The sequence below is a fragment of the Myxine glutinosa genome, chromosome 5 (assembly GCF_964187855.1).
Source record: "Myxine glutinosa chromosome 5, kmMyxGlut1.1, whole genome shotgun sequence".
In the NCBI taxonomy this organism is placed as follows: domain Eukaryota; kingdom Metazoa; phylum Chordata; class Myxini; order Myxiniformes; family Myxinidae; genus Myxine; species Myxine glutinosa.
The window spans coordinates 137,521,439-137,535,345 of record NC_136265.1 but is presented as its reverse complement, the minus strand read 5'-3'; the positions used below and the strand labels follow the sequence as shown (position 1 = coordinate 137,535,345).

Genomic DNA, 13,907 nt, shown 5'->3' with positions numbered 1-13,907 from the left:
TTACGATTATTATTTATTTATTTTAATTATTAATTACTTATTTATTTTATTTCTCATCTGGGCATTATCTCAGGCACCTTTTGAGCTAGGAAGCTGATATTCAGACACGACAGTGACACGTACAACAGTGACACGTCACTTGTCACAAGTCAGTCTTGTCCCGTTTATCTGTGGTCTGTCGGGAATAAGATAAGTGTGTCTAAGTGCCTACCTTCCTATGCTGTACCTCTTGTCCTTGTAATCTCAACGCTCTGCATACAAATATTATAACCTCCTCCGGAGGTCTTGAGAACTGTACCCCTGGTGTCGTGTCATCTAACCCAGCCGTTGTGTCCTTTCCTCAATTGATTTAGCGTAGCGCGACTCGGCCAACGTTCGAGTATAATCGGGTAAACTGTGCAGACGCGGTCATACCAAACCGCTCGGTAAACTAACATCCAAAACCGCGTCTGTAACATTTGTGACAGTGACAAGACAACAGTGACATGTGACAAGTGACAGTGAAGTGGCAATACATCAGACACGACAGAGAGGAGGGACAAAATTTACCCATGCAAAGAGTGCTTTAACCTCAGCAGCGTTGCCCAGGTAAAAAATGAAAATGTATTTTTTAGAAAATATTTTGGAGAACATTGACATCGAGAATTTCCCACCTCCTGGCCCCCACAACCCTGTGTAAGGACGCGACCACATAGCCTGCGTTACCCCCCTCCTACACACACACACACACACACACACACACACACACACACACACACACACACACACACACACAAGGTTGCATTTGTACCCAAAGTTTGGAGTTTGTAAATTATATAAGTTGTGGCCGTCCATGATGGAACACATACAAAAGAGAGAGAGAAAGTTTTGCCTTTTATGGGTAGAGATCTTCCTGCCCCCCCCCCCCCCCATCCTCTTCCAACTTGTTGTACACCTCCTAATCCATATCATTCCTCACCTTATCCAATACTCTCCTTGCTGCTTTCGTCTTCTGCCCATACAGGTGAAGCAACCCCCCGTGTGGCTGCCTCCCTCGATCCTTGATTTTCCCTATCCTCTTCCAAACCTCCTCTTCACCAACTGCCTTCGCTACTTCCTCCATCCACCATACCTGGTCTCACATGCATCCTTTCCTGACGTTCTTCCACACAACACTTTTGCAATTCCCCAAAATGCCTCTCCATACTTCGTCCACCTTCTCCAAACTTTCCGCTTCTTTGCTAAGTCTCTCCTACCTGGCCCTCACCCTCTCCTTGTACTCCACCACGACGTTTCTCCGACACTTCTCCCACCTAATAACCTTCCGACCTCTGCTCTTAACTTCCCTCCTGTTCTTCATCCTCACCACAAACAACACAGGCTTGTGCTGGGTAGTAACATGCTCTGCCACCACTGCCTTGCAATCCTTAACCCTCCACAGCTGTCACTTCCTTACCTCCAAAAAATCCAGTTGTATTCTATGCTGTCGACTCCTATAGGTAATCTTGCGGCTTTCCCGCTTTCGAATGAACGAACCATCTATGGCCCAGTCCTCAACACCAGCTGTTGTCCCTCTCTATTCCTCGCTCCCCAACCAGATTTACCAACACATTCCTCTTCACCCGGCTCCGTTACTCCGACATACGTGTTGAAGTTCCCTGCAATGAACAGCATCACCTCTACCTCAACCATCCCCATCATCCTCTCTCCAGCCAGTGTCCCCGAATTCCTGCTTCTTTTTTTTTTTTTTTTTTTTTTTGTATACAAGATCGAGGCTCGTGAAAGAGCTAACATTAATCACACAAAAAGACAAACCGACACACAAAACACAAAAAAACAAGGGGAGCGGCAGACAAGATGGGGAGAGAGGGGGAAGGACACAAAAGAGAGGGGGAAGAGGGGGAAGGACACAAACACAACATTTGAGAGCAGGGACATCGGGAGGACTTGGGGGGAGGTGGGAGAGGAATAAAACATATGAACACTGCAAGGACTCTGGGGTGAATTACCGGGGGTAGAAAAGATCAAGGTTTTCGATGGGGGAAGATAAGAAGGCACGCCTGGCACGCCTGGCCCTGGCCCTTCTCTGCCCCAGTCCTTCCCATTTGTGGCCCATATACCGACATAAAACACATCATTTGCCTCTGTATCATCACCCCTGCCATAACTGTCCAACCCTCCTGTCTTTCCACTCTGACCACCTGCTTGCTGATCTCTTCCGATACTATTATTCCCACGCCATTACTCCTTTCATCCCCACCTGCGTGCAACAGTTTGTTCCTCCTACCAATCTCTTTGACCTGTCACCTTTCCATCTGGTCTCCTGCACACATAACACTTCCAACCTCCTTCTCTGCGTCATCTCCACGCTCCACCATTTAGAACCCTTCTCACCTACCTACCAAAACTACCGAGCTCAACCTCGCTTCTGAACTGCTGCACACCTGGCCCTACCTACCAAAACTACCTAGCTCAATCTCGCTTCTGAACCGCTGCACGCCTGGCCCTACCTACCAAAACTACAGAGCTCAACCTCGCTTCTGAACTGCTGCACACCTGGCCCTACCTACCAAAACTACCTAGCTTAACCTCGCTTCTGAACCGATGCACACCTGGCCCTACCTACCAAAACTACCTAGCTCAACCTCGCTTCTGAACTGCACACCTGGTCATACCTACCAAAACTACCTAGCTCAACCTCGCTTCTGAACCGCTGCAGCCTGGCCGTACCTACCAAAACTACCTAGCTCAACCTCGCTTCTGAACCGCTGCACGCCTGGCAGAGCTAGTACATCATCTTCATTAATTTGGGACACTCAGGTCCAGTCAGCAGCGCCCCCTGGCTGATCTTCTGGCCCTCCTCCTACCCTTGGCTATCATAATCCTGTGTATACACACGTATACACACACACACACACACACACACACACACACACACACACACACACACACACACACACACACACACACACACTGCTCTTTGTCCACTCGCTCCTCTCCCTTCCGACACCCATCTCGACCTCCAACCCACTCACTCCCTCCCTCCCTCCCTCTTTACTTCCCCCTCCCCCACCCCTCTGACTCCCTCTTCTTCTCCTCTCTATTCTTATTTGTGATATAAAATGTAAACTGTTCAGCCTGGTGGAAGTTTGCTCTATTCCGAGTGCCGGTCTAGTTTATTACCTGCAAAATCGGAGATTTTTCAAGTACATTGGTTGGTCGCATGTGTTAGTCTGTCTGTCTGTCTGTTTGTCTGTATGTATGTTAATTGCCTAAAGGTCACAATTTTAATCCAATCTTCACGAAACCTCACCAAATGGTAGAGTTGGTCATAAAGAAGAAGCCTATTAATTTTGAGGTCAAAGGTCATATTGAGGTCAAATTTCGAAAATTATCACTTTTCATCCGATTGACTTAAAAGTTGATCAATATTTGCGCATTGTCACTAAATTTGGAAACCAACTAATTTTGAGGTAAAAAGGTTAAATGTCAACTCAATGTCAAACTTCTAAAATCATCAATTTTCATCTGAAAAAGAATCGATTGTCGTCCGATTGAACCGAGCTTTGATTAAGATTGTCAATTTTAACCTTGATGAAATGTACATTTTGATGTATCCATGGCAACAACTATTGGGGGAGGGGGTGGATTTTGCAAGTATCATGCTCTGCATAACATCTTTCTTGTTTATGTGCTCCTCTTTCTGCTCTTTCATAAAACATGTGGGACTGAAGTGTCGCCTCAATTACTTGTCGATTTTACTTTAAACATTTATTGGTGGCACTCCTACTCACCTGTCTGCTCACTTGTACCTACCTCACCTGTTTCCTCACCCCTTTTCCATTGGTACCCAGATTGTGAGATGTTCACGTCTCGCAATTGCTCACTAGAGCTCAAGCAGTGCCACATTGCATGCAGCACCTCCTGTAAGTATTCACACTTCCTCACACGAGGTTTACAATTTTGCACTTTTATTTCTCCTCCATTTTTATTTCTCTTTTATTACCTCCACCACCAAAGGTGGATGGAGGTTATGTTTTCACCTTTGTCTGTCTGTTTGTTTTTGAACACGATATCTCAAAAAGTTGAGGACGGATTCAAACGAAATTTGATGGAGATGTAGCGTATGTGACAAGCACGAAATTATTAGATTTTGGTGAAGATCCGGATTCGGATCCGGCTACTAGAATTTTTAAAGTGATTCTTCACCATTGGGAGATAGGGCCAAAAAGTATACATAGCAGGATATCTCAATTTGTGGACGGATTTGGATGAAACTTGGTGGACAGGTTGGGTGTCTGATAAGGACGATTTGATTAGATTTTGGTGAAGATCTGAATATGCATTCGGATACGAGAATTATTTAATTTCAAGTGATTCTTCACCATTGAGAGATCGGGCGAAAAGCGATATATAACATGATATTTAAAAAAGTTATGGACGAAAAATGACTAAACCTGGTGGACGAGTTGGTTAGGTGACGAGGACGAATCGATTCGATTTTGGTTCATGTCCGAATCCAGATCCGGCCTATCAGTGGGATACAAAACATAAACTATTCAGCCTGGTTTAGGTTTGCAATCACTGGATACTGCGATAGTTCTTACTCTTTCCCATCTCGATACCTTTTATTTATTTATTTTGGCAAAAGGCATTTGTGCTTTCACATTAATGGGGCAGCACTTTTAACTAAATTCCCTTTTCACAGAAATTGTGGTTCATGGTAAGTGCTGGGATTGCTTCAAAGCTGTGTGACACGTAAATTATTTGTGCTTGGATTAGTCATACATATGGATGGCAGGATGTCCTAGACTACAAGTATATTTACTCGCCTCTGAGCTGTATATCCTGTGTTTGAATCCTGTTGTGAAATCAAACTCAGATCTCTTCCAAGAAATGAGGCTTTATTGAACTATTTCTCTACCCATTCCTATAATACAAGAATGCAGATTATTAGTTCCACAAAGAAAGCAATCAAAGCATACATCTCCTTCTAGTTTCCTGCAAGCAAGCATTTACGTACCTGTTAAATGTCAGTAGTCTACAGCACTGGGATACAGAATGCCACCCGATAGCGCACCGAATGGACACAGTTTATATAAGCTCCCTCAAGGTCATCCCTTCACGCGGATCACTTCACTCAGCCCGACCCAATTACAAACTGACATCCCGTTGTTTCACAGGCAGGATTATTATCAATGTGAATGTGTATGCCGTCCCTCGGATGGGCATTAAGTGGGCGTCCCGTCTGCTGGCATTAAGTGGTGGATGTTAAAGAATACATGGTGTCATTCGCAAAGAGTAAGTAGGTGAGCTATCGCCGGCACTCTGAACAAATGACTAATTCCTGCCATAACCATCAGAGGGCATTGCGTCAGTGGCACCGCCATGCCATCAGCTAATGATGCTACCCATAGCCTTGTGCTGAATTCAAAAAATGAAGAAGAAGCAGTCATAGTAGTAGTAGTAGTAACTTCAACATGGACCGTTATTCCTCAGTTGTTTTAATCCATTGCTTTGGTTGATGTGATTTACAGGGGTAAGTGTGATGGTCCCTGTGTTCGTAATCCTGATATCCGTCAGCCTTTTCATCGGAGGAGGCCTGTTCTATCTCCGTTACTGTAAGTGCTTTGTTTCTCTGCCACAACACTCTGTATTATAAATGATGCTTTAATTTTTTTTTTTATGAGGAAACATTTTGGAGATAAATGACTCTGAGCTTTCTCCACATAAACAAAACACAAGCACAACAAAAAGTTTCGGATCAGTGATGGATCAGTTTGCAGTTCCGTTTTCATCAGCTCGTTAGACTGTTTCAAATCAGACTACTTTGGTCTTCACTGCGTCCACTCCAACAACCCACAAACAACCTTCTTTCTCCTGACTTCCTCCCACTACCTTGAACACGTTCTCAGGCTGTTGTGATGAAAATGGAAACAAAATGTGCCTCCCCCTTCTAAACTCGTATACTCTGTACATTTATCTTCTCCGCAGACTCAACTCAGCAAAGACGACACGCGGCCATAAACCAGCTTGAATAACCACCTTCACCAACCATTCTTTTTTTTTTTCAAGGATTTAAGAAAGAATATTTTGATGTAATAACATGAAAAAAAATTGAGGGTTATTTTAATATCACCAAGAACATTTACACTGTGAGTGACAGAGGGGGCCATGTGTGTGCATCACATGTGCATATATATTCGCATTGAATTATGTGACGTGTGGTCACTTAGATTTAACCACAATTGTTCAAATTTATGTTGAACACAAAGTATTGTTATGCCACAATTATAGGGCAAATGGTCCTCCTTTGGGACAGACACTGTTTTGAGGTATTTTTGTGAATTTGTGTACTTCACTTTGTTTCTGTGTTTGGCCGATAAAATTATTATTCGTTCTTAATTCTTAATTTAAATTTAAATTTGTGGTTGTATTTGACTTTGATGTTTGATCACACCACTGTGTAAGAAAGGAAGTAGAATCTGTAACTTTGCAAACACGTCTGCCTTATGATAGTGAAGTTCAATGACATCATGATGGACCCACATAGGGAATAGGGAGTGATCGTGGAGGAGGCTAATGATCACGTGAGAGTATAAAGGATTCCCACATAGGGAATATCACTCCTCCTCCAGGTCTTTAAAACAGCTGTTTACCACCATCTCTTGTCTTCCCCCATCCAAAACCTTGATCTTTTCTACCCCAATTAATTCACCCCAGATCCACTTTTTATTTTTTGAAATCCAGCCTTCTTTCTTTCCTGGAAGTTCTAGCAGTGTCCATGTGTTTTATACTTTTCCCACCTCCCCCGCCTTCCCATGCTTCCTCCCCCCAAGCCCTCTCCCTCCCACAGATGTCCCTGTTCTCTGCTGTTGTACTTGTGTGCTTCCCTCTCTCTCTCTCCATCTTGTCTCCCGCTGCCTTTATTGTATGTTTTGTTTGTCCGATTGTTTTTTTTTTTTGTGATTGATGTTAGCTCTTACACGAGCCTCGATCTTGTATACAAAATAAATAAATAAATAATATCACGATGCTGCGATGGACCTTCATCTATCTATAATTCCAGTAATCTCTGTGTGTATGTATGTATGTATGTATGTATGTATGTATGTCTGTTTGTCTGTGACCGCTGTTTCTCGACAACTACCGGTCCGATATACTTTAAACTTGCCAGGTATATTGCTGGGGACCCGAGGATGTGCCTTTTCAAGGTTTCATATTAATCGGAGAAGTAGTTACCGAGCTATGTCCAAAAAACGATTCAACCAATCAGAGAGCAGCGAGCTATCACGTGTGCCGAACGTGGCGAACAGACTCTGCCTCGGACGGCACATTTGAGAGCGTATTCATTTATTTCACGTTGGCAAACTATGTTGGCGTTCAACTATGTTTTAAAACTAATTAAAACTAATTTGCGATTCATCGTAACTGCGATATGCGACCTTCCGGACAGTGAAGACTGCACTTCCGGCAGCCAATCACAGAACGCGTTGTTGCGTAGGCGTGGCCGATGTGAGAGCAAGCCGAGCCGAGCGCGTGCGCCATTACGGTTCGTAATTCGATTTCTTCCAGAGAAAATAATAATTTCTCGATTTCTTATGCGCATTATTTCTCCCAATTCAGTCAGAGCGAAGGGCGGAAGCGAAGAGCGTTGTTTTTTTTGTTTACGGGCGTACGGGCGTACGGGCGGGGTAGAGCGTACGGGTAGCGTTTTTTTTTTTTTTTGGCAAGGAACGGGCACCCACGTACGGGCATGCCCTAGTCGTATTAAAGAACAAAGTGAGGCTTAAAATTCCATCAAACATGATGTGACTCCATTGTATAAGCTGCACTGTAATGGTGACCTGTTTGGTGTTGCACCTGAGACTACTGCTTGTGATGCTGTGACCGCAGGTTCAAATCTCTTATACTGTTTTGATTTGTCTAATGTCCTTGTCTGACAGGTAACATGCACAAGCTCCTCTATAAACTTGACATTAGAAAAAAATACAAAATATGAGGGGGGACCAGTTGAGAAATAGAAAATGGGGAATAGGGAATGATGGTGGAGGGCAGAGGAAAGATGGAACACATATGGGGAATCTGCATGAATTGAGGTGGGGGTTGGGGTAGGAGGAGTTTGAAATCTTGCATATGTAATATGTATATGTCCCTCATTGTACAAACTCCATCAACTGTAAAACTGGTGGTGGTGGTTCGTATGCAGTCTGCGGATGCTTGGCTGCATCATTTTCCGGAAGTGCGTTTATGCCGCTGATGCAATGTCCTCCATCACCAGCCAGCTGGTACTTATTTTTTCGACTTTGGGAGGATCACAGGTTGAGTCAACCCACCTGGTGTTATTTCAACAGCATGACAGGGGCTCCAACTCAGGACCCTAAAATCTCAAGCCAACTACCTTAACCGTTAAGCCAACACCAGACTTCAACTTTAAAACTGATAATGCAAATTTTGGGAATGATAAAAACATCCAAGCTGCGATTAAACACTTTTTTTTTTTTACAATGTTCAGCACCTGTAAACATGCGGTAATGAAAGTTCGACATGACAACGGAAGTATCAAAGGTGTGGGAATCTCGACCTGGAAGGATGCAGCTCAGGAGTATCGGAATAAGATTGAGGGAAAAGATGGAGATTCATTATAGGTGGAATAGTTGACAATACAACTTTTGTTGTTTTTTTAAAATCAGTTTGTCTTAGTTTGTATTACTCCGAATAAAAAGTTTTGCTTTACAAGTACAGGTGTTTGATTTGTACATCTATTCTGTCACCCTTAACTCCCAGACTCTCACTCCCAGGTACTCACCTTTTAGAATGTTTATTTATTTATTGTCTAACTGTAAGTACAAAGGCAGTGGGAAGATTAAATAAGTAGACGAGGTACAAATGTAAAACAATATTGATGAAAGGTTGAGATACAAACCCGAATTTCCTCTTTGGAGGGAAGAGTATCTATCTGGGTAATTCCACATGAACATGAGTGGTGAAAGGATAAATTCCTACCAGAATATTCCTTATGAGTGATTTTTGTAAGTATATACATGAAACATTTCAAAAATACCATTTCGCATTGATAACTTCAGGTCTTAGGTATTGTTGTGAATTTGGGGGTAGGGGGATATACAGAGTTAGGTAGATCTGCATAGGTAGCATGCTCTGGTTTCGTGAAGAAGAAGAAGAAGAAGAAGAACCATCTCGATGTAAATAAGTAGAGGACCTGTCTAGCCCGTATGTCGGATTAAGTGTATATTTCTGGTCATACAAGGATGGCTTGGTGATAAGTAGAATAGGGATTATGCTAATTCCCCTGTGTGTCAGACCTGGTGATCATTCCTTTGTCTTGTATGGCAACGCACCATAGACATTAGTTAGGCCCATTAGTTACACCACACACGCACTACTTAAATTCCCCTCCGCCACAATGACAATAAAACTCACCAGAAGCCAGTTCGGGGCACTGCCGATGGAGCCACAGCCAGCCACGTCACCAACTTGCATAGCAACACACATCGAGCTCAGGCAGGCTGAGGCCATGCCCATTGCCCACCTTGTGTGATTGGTCAAGGTAGGGGCAAGAAGCTGGCCACTGATTGGTGGAAGGAAAGGAGCAAGAAGTGACGAACTGATTGGCGACGAACGAATGGTATGAGAGAGAAGTGACGCAGCCATTGGTGGGGAATTGAGCCTGTGATATTGGTCGGCAGGGATTGGCAGAGAGAGAGAGAGAGAGAGAGATGATGTCAACAGGGGTTGATAAAAAGTGAAGGAGACCGACATTTTCTCTCTCATCCATGCTCGTTGATAGACGTTGGTGCCTGGATCTCGTTCGCTCTTGCCCACACAATTCCTCTGCTCCGACCTCATGCCCCTCACACCTTCCTTCACCCTCGACCCTCTCTCCCTTCTGTTCCGAACATTGGGTGCATCACAGTTCCGTGCCGAATCTGGGAGGACATTGCATGGCTGAGGAGGCGGGTTGCTCACCCGCTTTGCACGGGAGGCCTTGTCGAGGCCTAGTGAACAAGGGCGCGTCGAGGCCTACTCCCCGCTGACCGGAGCCACGTCGGACGACTGCGCTCGGAGCCTGACGATCCCTGACACTGCAGCCAGACAGAGATAAGCCCAGCAAGCACAAACACACACCCGACACGTTTCTTTTCATATATATTCCCTCGTCCGTGTGCAAGTCTGTGTGTAGGAGCGCTCACTAGGAGGCTTTAGCTTTATCGTCGCGTTCTTGTTCTCAGGGTCTGGCAATAAAGCCGTGTTTATTTTTGTACATAAAATCTGCCTCGGTTTGAGTTTCTTTTCGAAGGATGAAGACATCATCAAGGCCGTCCAGGTAAGTCGGTATTCTTCTTCCTCATCGCGTATCATTCGCCATCAATTGGATAACGCCTTCATTAACGCTCGTTTCCATCCGTGGCGTACTCTCGGTATTAACCGAGAGCCATCCACAGGAGAGTATTTTAATGTGTTTAGTGATTTCCCTAGGAATTACCAAAAATTTCTATATACTGTATGAGGATATACATTTCATCTCAGGCCAACTGTCTGATCCCAGATGAGATTCTCTTGGAATTACTTTTTAACTAGCCGAAACCCGTGGAACATCCACGGAAGGGAGGATGTGGTGTATGGATAGAGTGTACCATTATGGATGGCATAGGGGATTTGCTTGTCCGAGTAAGAGTTAGGAAGAAAGATGAGAATGAAGAGTGCGTATATGAACAACGTATTTATTGCAATCTACTTAAATGACAACGCTACGATATACTTTTGAAAAATGAATGGATTCGTAATAGGAATCGGCATAGCACCACTCTGGCCACACTGGCGCAGTGGTATGTGTCAATGGAAAGGAACAGCAGTAGAACCACAGACTTTAAAAAAATGAACGGATTAGTAAATCGACTGGAATTAGCCCCATGCTGGCGCATTGGTAAGCGTCAATGTCAAGGCAGAGCAGTAGGAATATAATACAATGAACGCAGTATCAGAGGTTGAAATTATTTTCAAACTTCTGGATAAACAATGTTTGGGGTAATAGTCAAGCCTCTGACGACTCCTTGCGTACTCGTATTATCAACCTTGATATACACATCTTTGAACGACCGTGCTCTTGAACATGCCACATATAACTGGCCGTGGGAGAAGACAGGAGCAGGCAAATAGATACCCAGTTTACGGAATGTTTGGCCCTGGGCTTTATTTATGGTCATTGAATATGCCAGGCGAACAGGAAACTGAGTTCGCTGTAGGTTAGCGTACACCGCAATCGACGACACCGGCACAAATGCATGCTCTGTATTGTCCACTCAGTGGACGGCTTGCTTTCGCCTTCGCCTGTCCAATCAGCGGACGGCTTGCTGTCGCCTTCGACTGTCCAATCAGCGGATGGCTTGCTGTCGCCTTCGACTGTCCATTCAGCGGACGCCAATACGATGGCGTCGTATCAGCAGTTAAACGGATGCTTTTGGGCCCCCAAAGTCGGCTAATTCAGATTCAGATTTTTCGAGTATGGCTGTACATGATAAACAAAGAGCGCGGTTGGAAGAAATTATGGTAAACCCACCTGATGCGGTTAGCGTACACTGCGATCGACGACACCGGCACAAATGCATGCTCTGGATTGTCCACTCAGTGGACGGCTTGCTTTCACCTTCGACTGTCCAATCAGCGGACGGCTTGCTTCGCCTTCGACTGTCCAATCAGCGGACGGCTTGCTTCGCCTTCGACTGTCCAATCAGCGGACGGCTTGCTTTCGCCTTCGACTGTCCAATCAGCGGACGGCTTGCTTCGCCTTCACCCAGCAGACGCCAATAAGATGGCGTCGTATCGGCAGTTAATCGGATGCTTTTGGGCCCGAAAGTCGGCTAATTCAGATTCAGATTTTTCGAGTATGGCTGTACGTGATAAACAAAGAGCGCGGTTGGAAGAAATTATGGTAAACCCACCTGATGACGTTAGCGTACACCGCGATCGACGACACCGGCACAAATGCATGCTCAGGATTGTCCACTCAGCGGACGGCTTGCTTCGCCTTCGCCCAGCAGACGCCAATACGATGGCGTCGTATCGGCGGTTAATCGGATGCTTTTGGGCCCCAACGTCGGCTAATTCAGATTTTTCGAGTATGGCTGTATGTGATAATTATAAACAAAGAGCGCGGTTCGTAGATCGTAAATCCATTAGTGCCGTGGGCATCGGGTCACTGGGTGCGGCGTAAAAAGGATAACAAAGTCGAGTCCTTACGCTATTATTATATAGATAATTCCATATTTCATCAAGTATATAAAAAATACCAGGATAAACCCTGTCATGTTTACCTGTGCAGTGAGAGAGAGGACACTCAACACAGGTAACACGAGCCATGATGCACTGGGGCTGGCTGCCCGGCATAATGTAGTTCACTTAATATTATAATATGTGTTTATTATAATTAATTCGTGGAAAATGTATATCTGTGTTTACGCTGGGGAATAAAGTTATTGTCACCGAACCAACTCATCCGCCTAGTTTTGTCACAAGTCGTCAGCAACTTTTTGAAATATCGTGCCATATATAGTTTTTGGCATCATCTCTCAATGGTGAAGAAGATTTCCTGCTCACAGACAGACAGAGGTAAAAAAAAAAATCACAACCTCCATCCACCTTCGTTGGAACATACAGTACATACCCAAGGAACCTGGATGCAGGAGGCGGCCAATTGGCCCATCACGCTTTCGCTCCATATACATCACATCAATTCAATGTACGAGTCGTTATTTTTTGCATAGGAAGGACTACCAGACTCGTAGTAAAGACCAGTGATGGACTGCATGATCGTGGACGCCTACTGGATGTAAGAACTCACAGAACAGAATTTCCAAATCAATAGATCATCTCTTCAATCTTCCCGACTCTTCTGTGCTTTTTTTTTTTTTGCAAGAAGTCACCACCGACACCCATAAATGCCAGGAACTAGATACTCGTATATTTTCAAACTCGGCACCTTAGCACCCAAATTGATTAACGAACGTTTTTCATTCACTTACCTCTTATTGCAACTTTTTCATTTTTCTTCTTTTACAACATCCCACTCTTTGCCCAGGTTCTTAAATTCATTCATATATATTCATGCTCTTTATTTGTTTACTGTTCATTTCCCCATATTCTGACCCTTGATCCGAGAGGTCGGTCTTCGGCTCTTTTATTTATTATTTTTATTTTTTGGTATATTAGGTCGAGGCTCGTGTAAGGGCTAACACATCGAACATATAATAAAGGGAGCGGGAGATAAGAGGGGAGAGGGAGGGAAACACAACAGTAGAGAACTAGGACATCAGGAGATCTGTGGAAGGGAGAGGGCTGGGGCGGGGTACACGGGATAAACAAGATGGACACTACAGGGACTTTCAGGAAAGAAAACGGAATTTGAAGGAGGTGGATTTATGGGGGTAGAAAAGATTAAGGTTTTGGATGGGGGAAGATAAGAGATGGTGGTGAACAGCTGTTTTGAAGACCTGGAGGGAGGAGTGGGATTGAAGAGAGTGAGGGAGTTTGTTCCAGAGGCAGCAAAAAAGGGGAATGAAGGAGTGAAGGTGAGCAGAGAGCCTAGATTTTGGCAGTTTAACCATAACGGGGTTGCTGGCAGATCTTGTGCGACCTGTAGGAATATTTGGGGGACAGAGCACAGACAGAGCTGGGGGAGCTAGGCCGGAGAGGAGTGTGACTTCTCATGTTCAATTACACCACCCTCTCTTGCTGGTCCTTCCTCATGACCCTTGACATCTGGCATTTGTTTACCTCTTCTCTACCTTCCTTTGTAATCCCCTCCCTCATCAGAGGCTCCTCATCATAAACCTCCACTTTCTCAACTCCTGTTTGGGATAATCAATTGTCTTTTCCACCGTCTCTAGTTTCACCAAGTCCAGTGAATCTTT

At 44.5% G+C, this 13,907-nt stretch overlaps 1 protein-coding gene across 3 annotated transcripts in view; it reads left to right on the top strand.

Moving 5' to 3' along the window:
• LOC137426999 (uncharacterized) overlaps positions 1-8,721 on the top strand; it is a 121,733-nt gene extending 113,012 nt beyond the window's left edge. For all 3 annotated transcript variants that reach the window (XR_013623583.1, XM_078778781.1, XM_078778783.1), the window contains 3 exons: positions 3,834-3,905; positions 5,517-5,600; positions 5,974-8,721. Coding sequence is in view for 2 of the 3 variants with exons in the window: in XM_078778781.1 (XP_078634907.1) it covers positions 3,834-3,905; positions 5,517-5,600; positions 5,974-6,020 (203 nt within the window). In the remaining variant the exon portion in view is untranslated. The remainder of the gene's footprint in view (positions 1-3,833; positions 3,906-5,516; positions 5,601-5,973) is intronic.
• Positions 8,722-13,907: the final 5,186 nt, after the last annotated feature.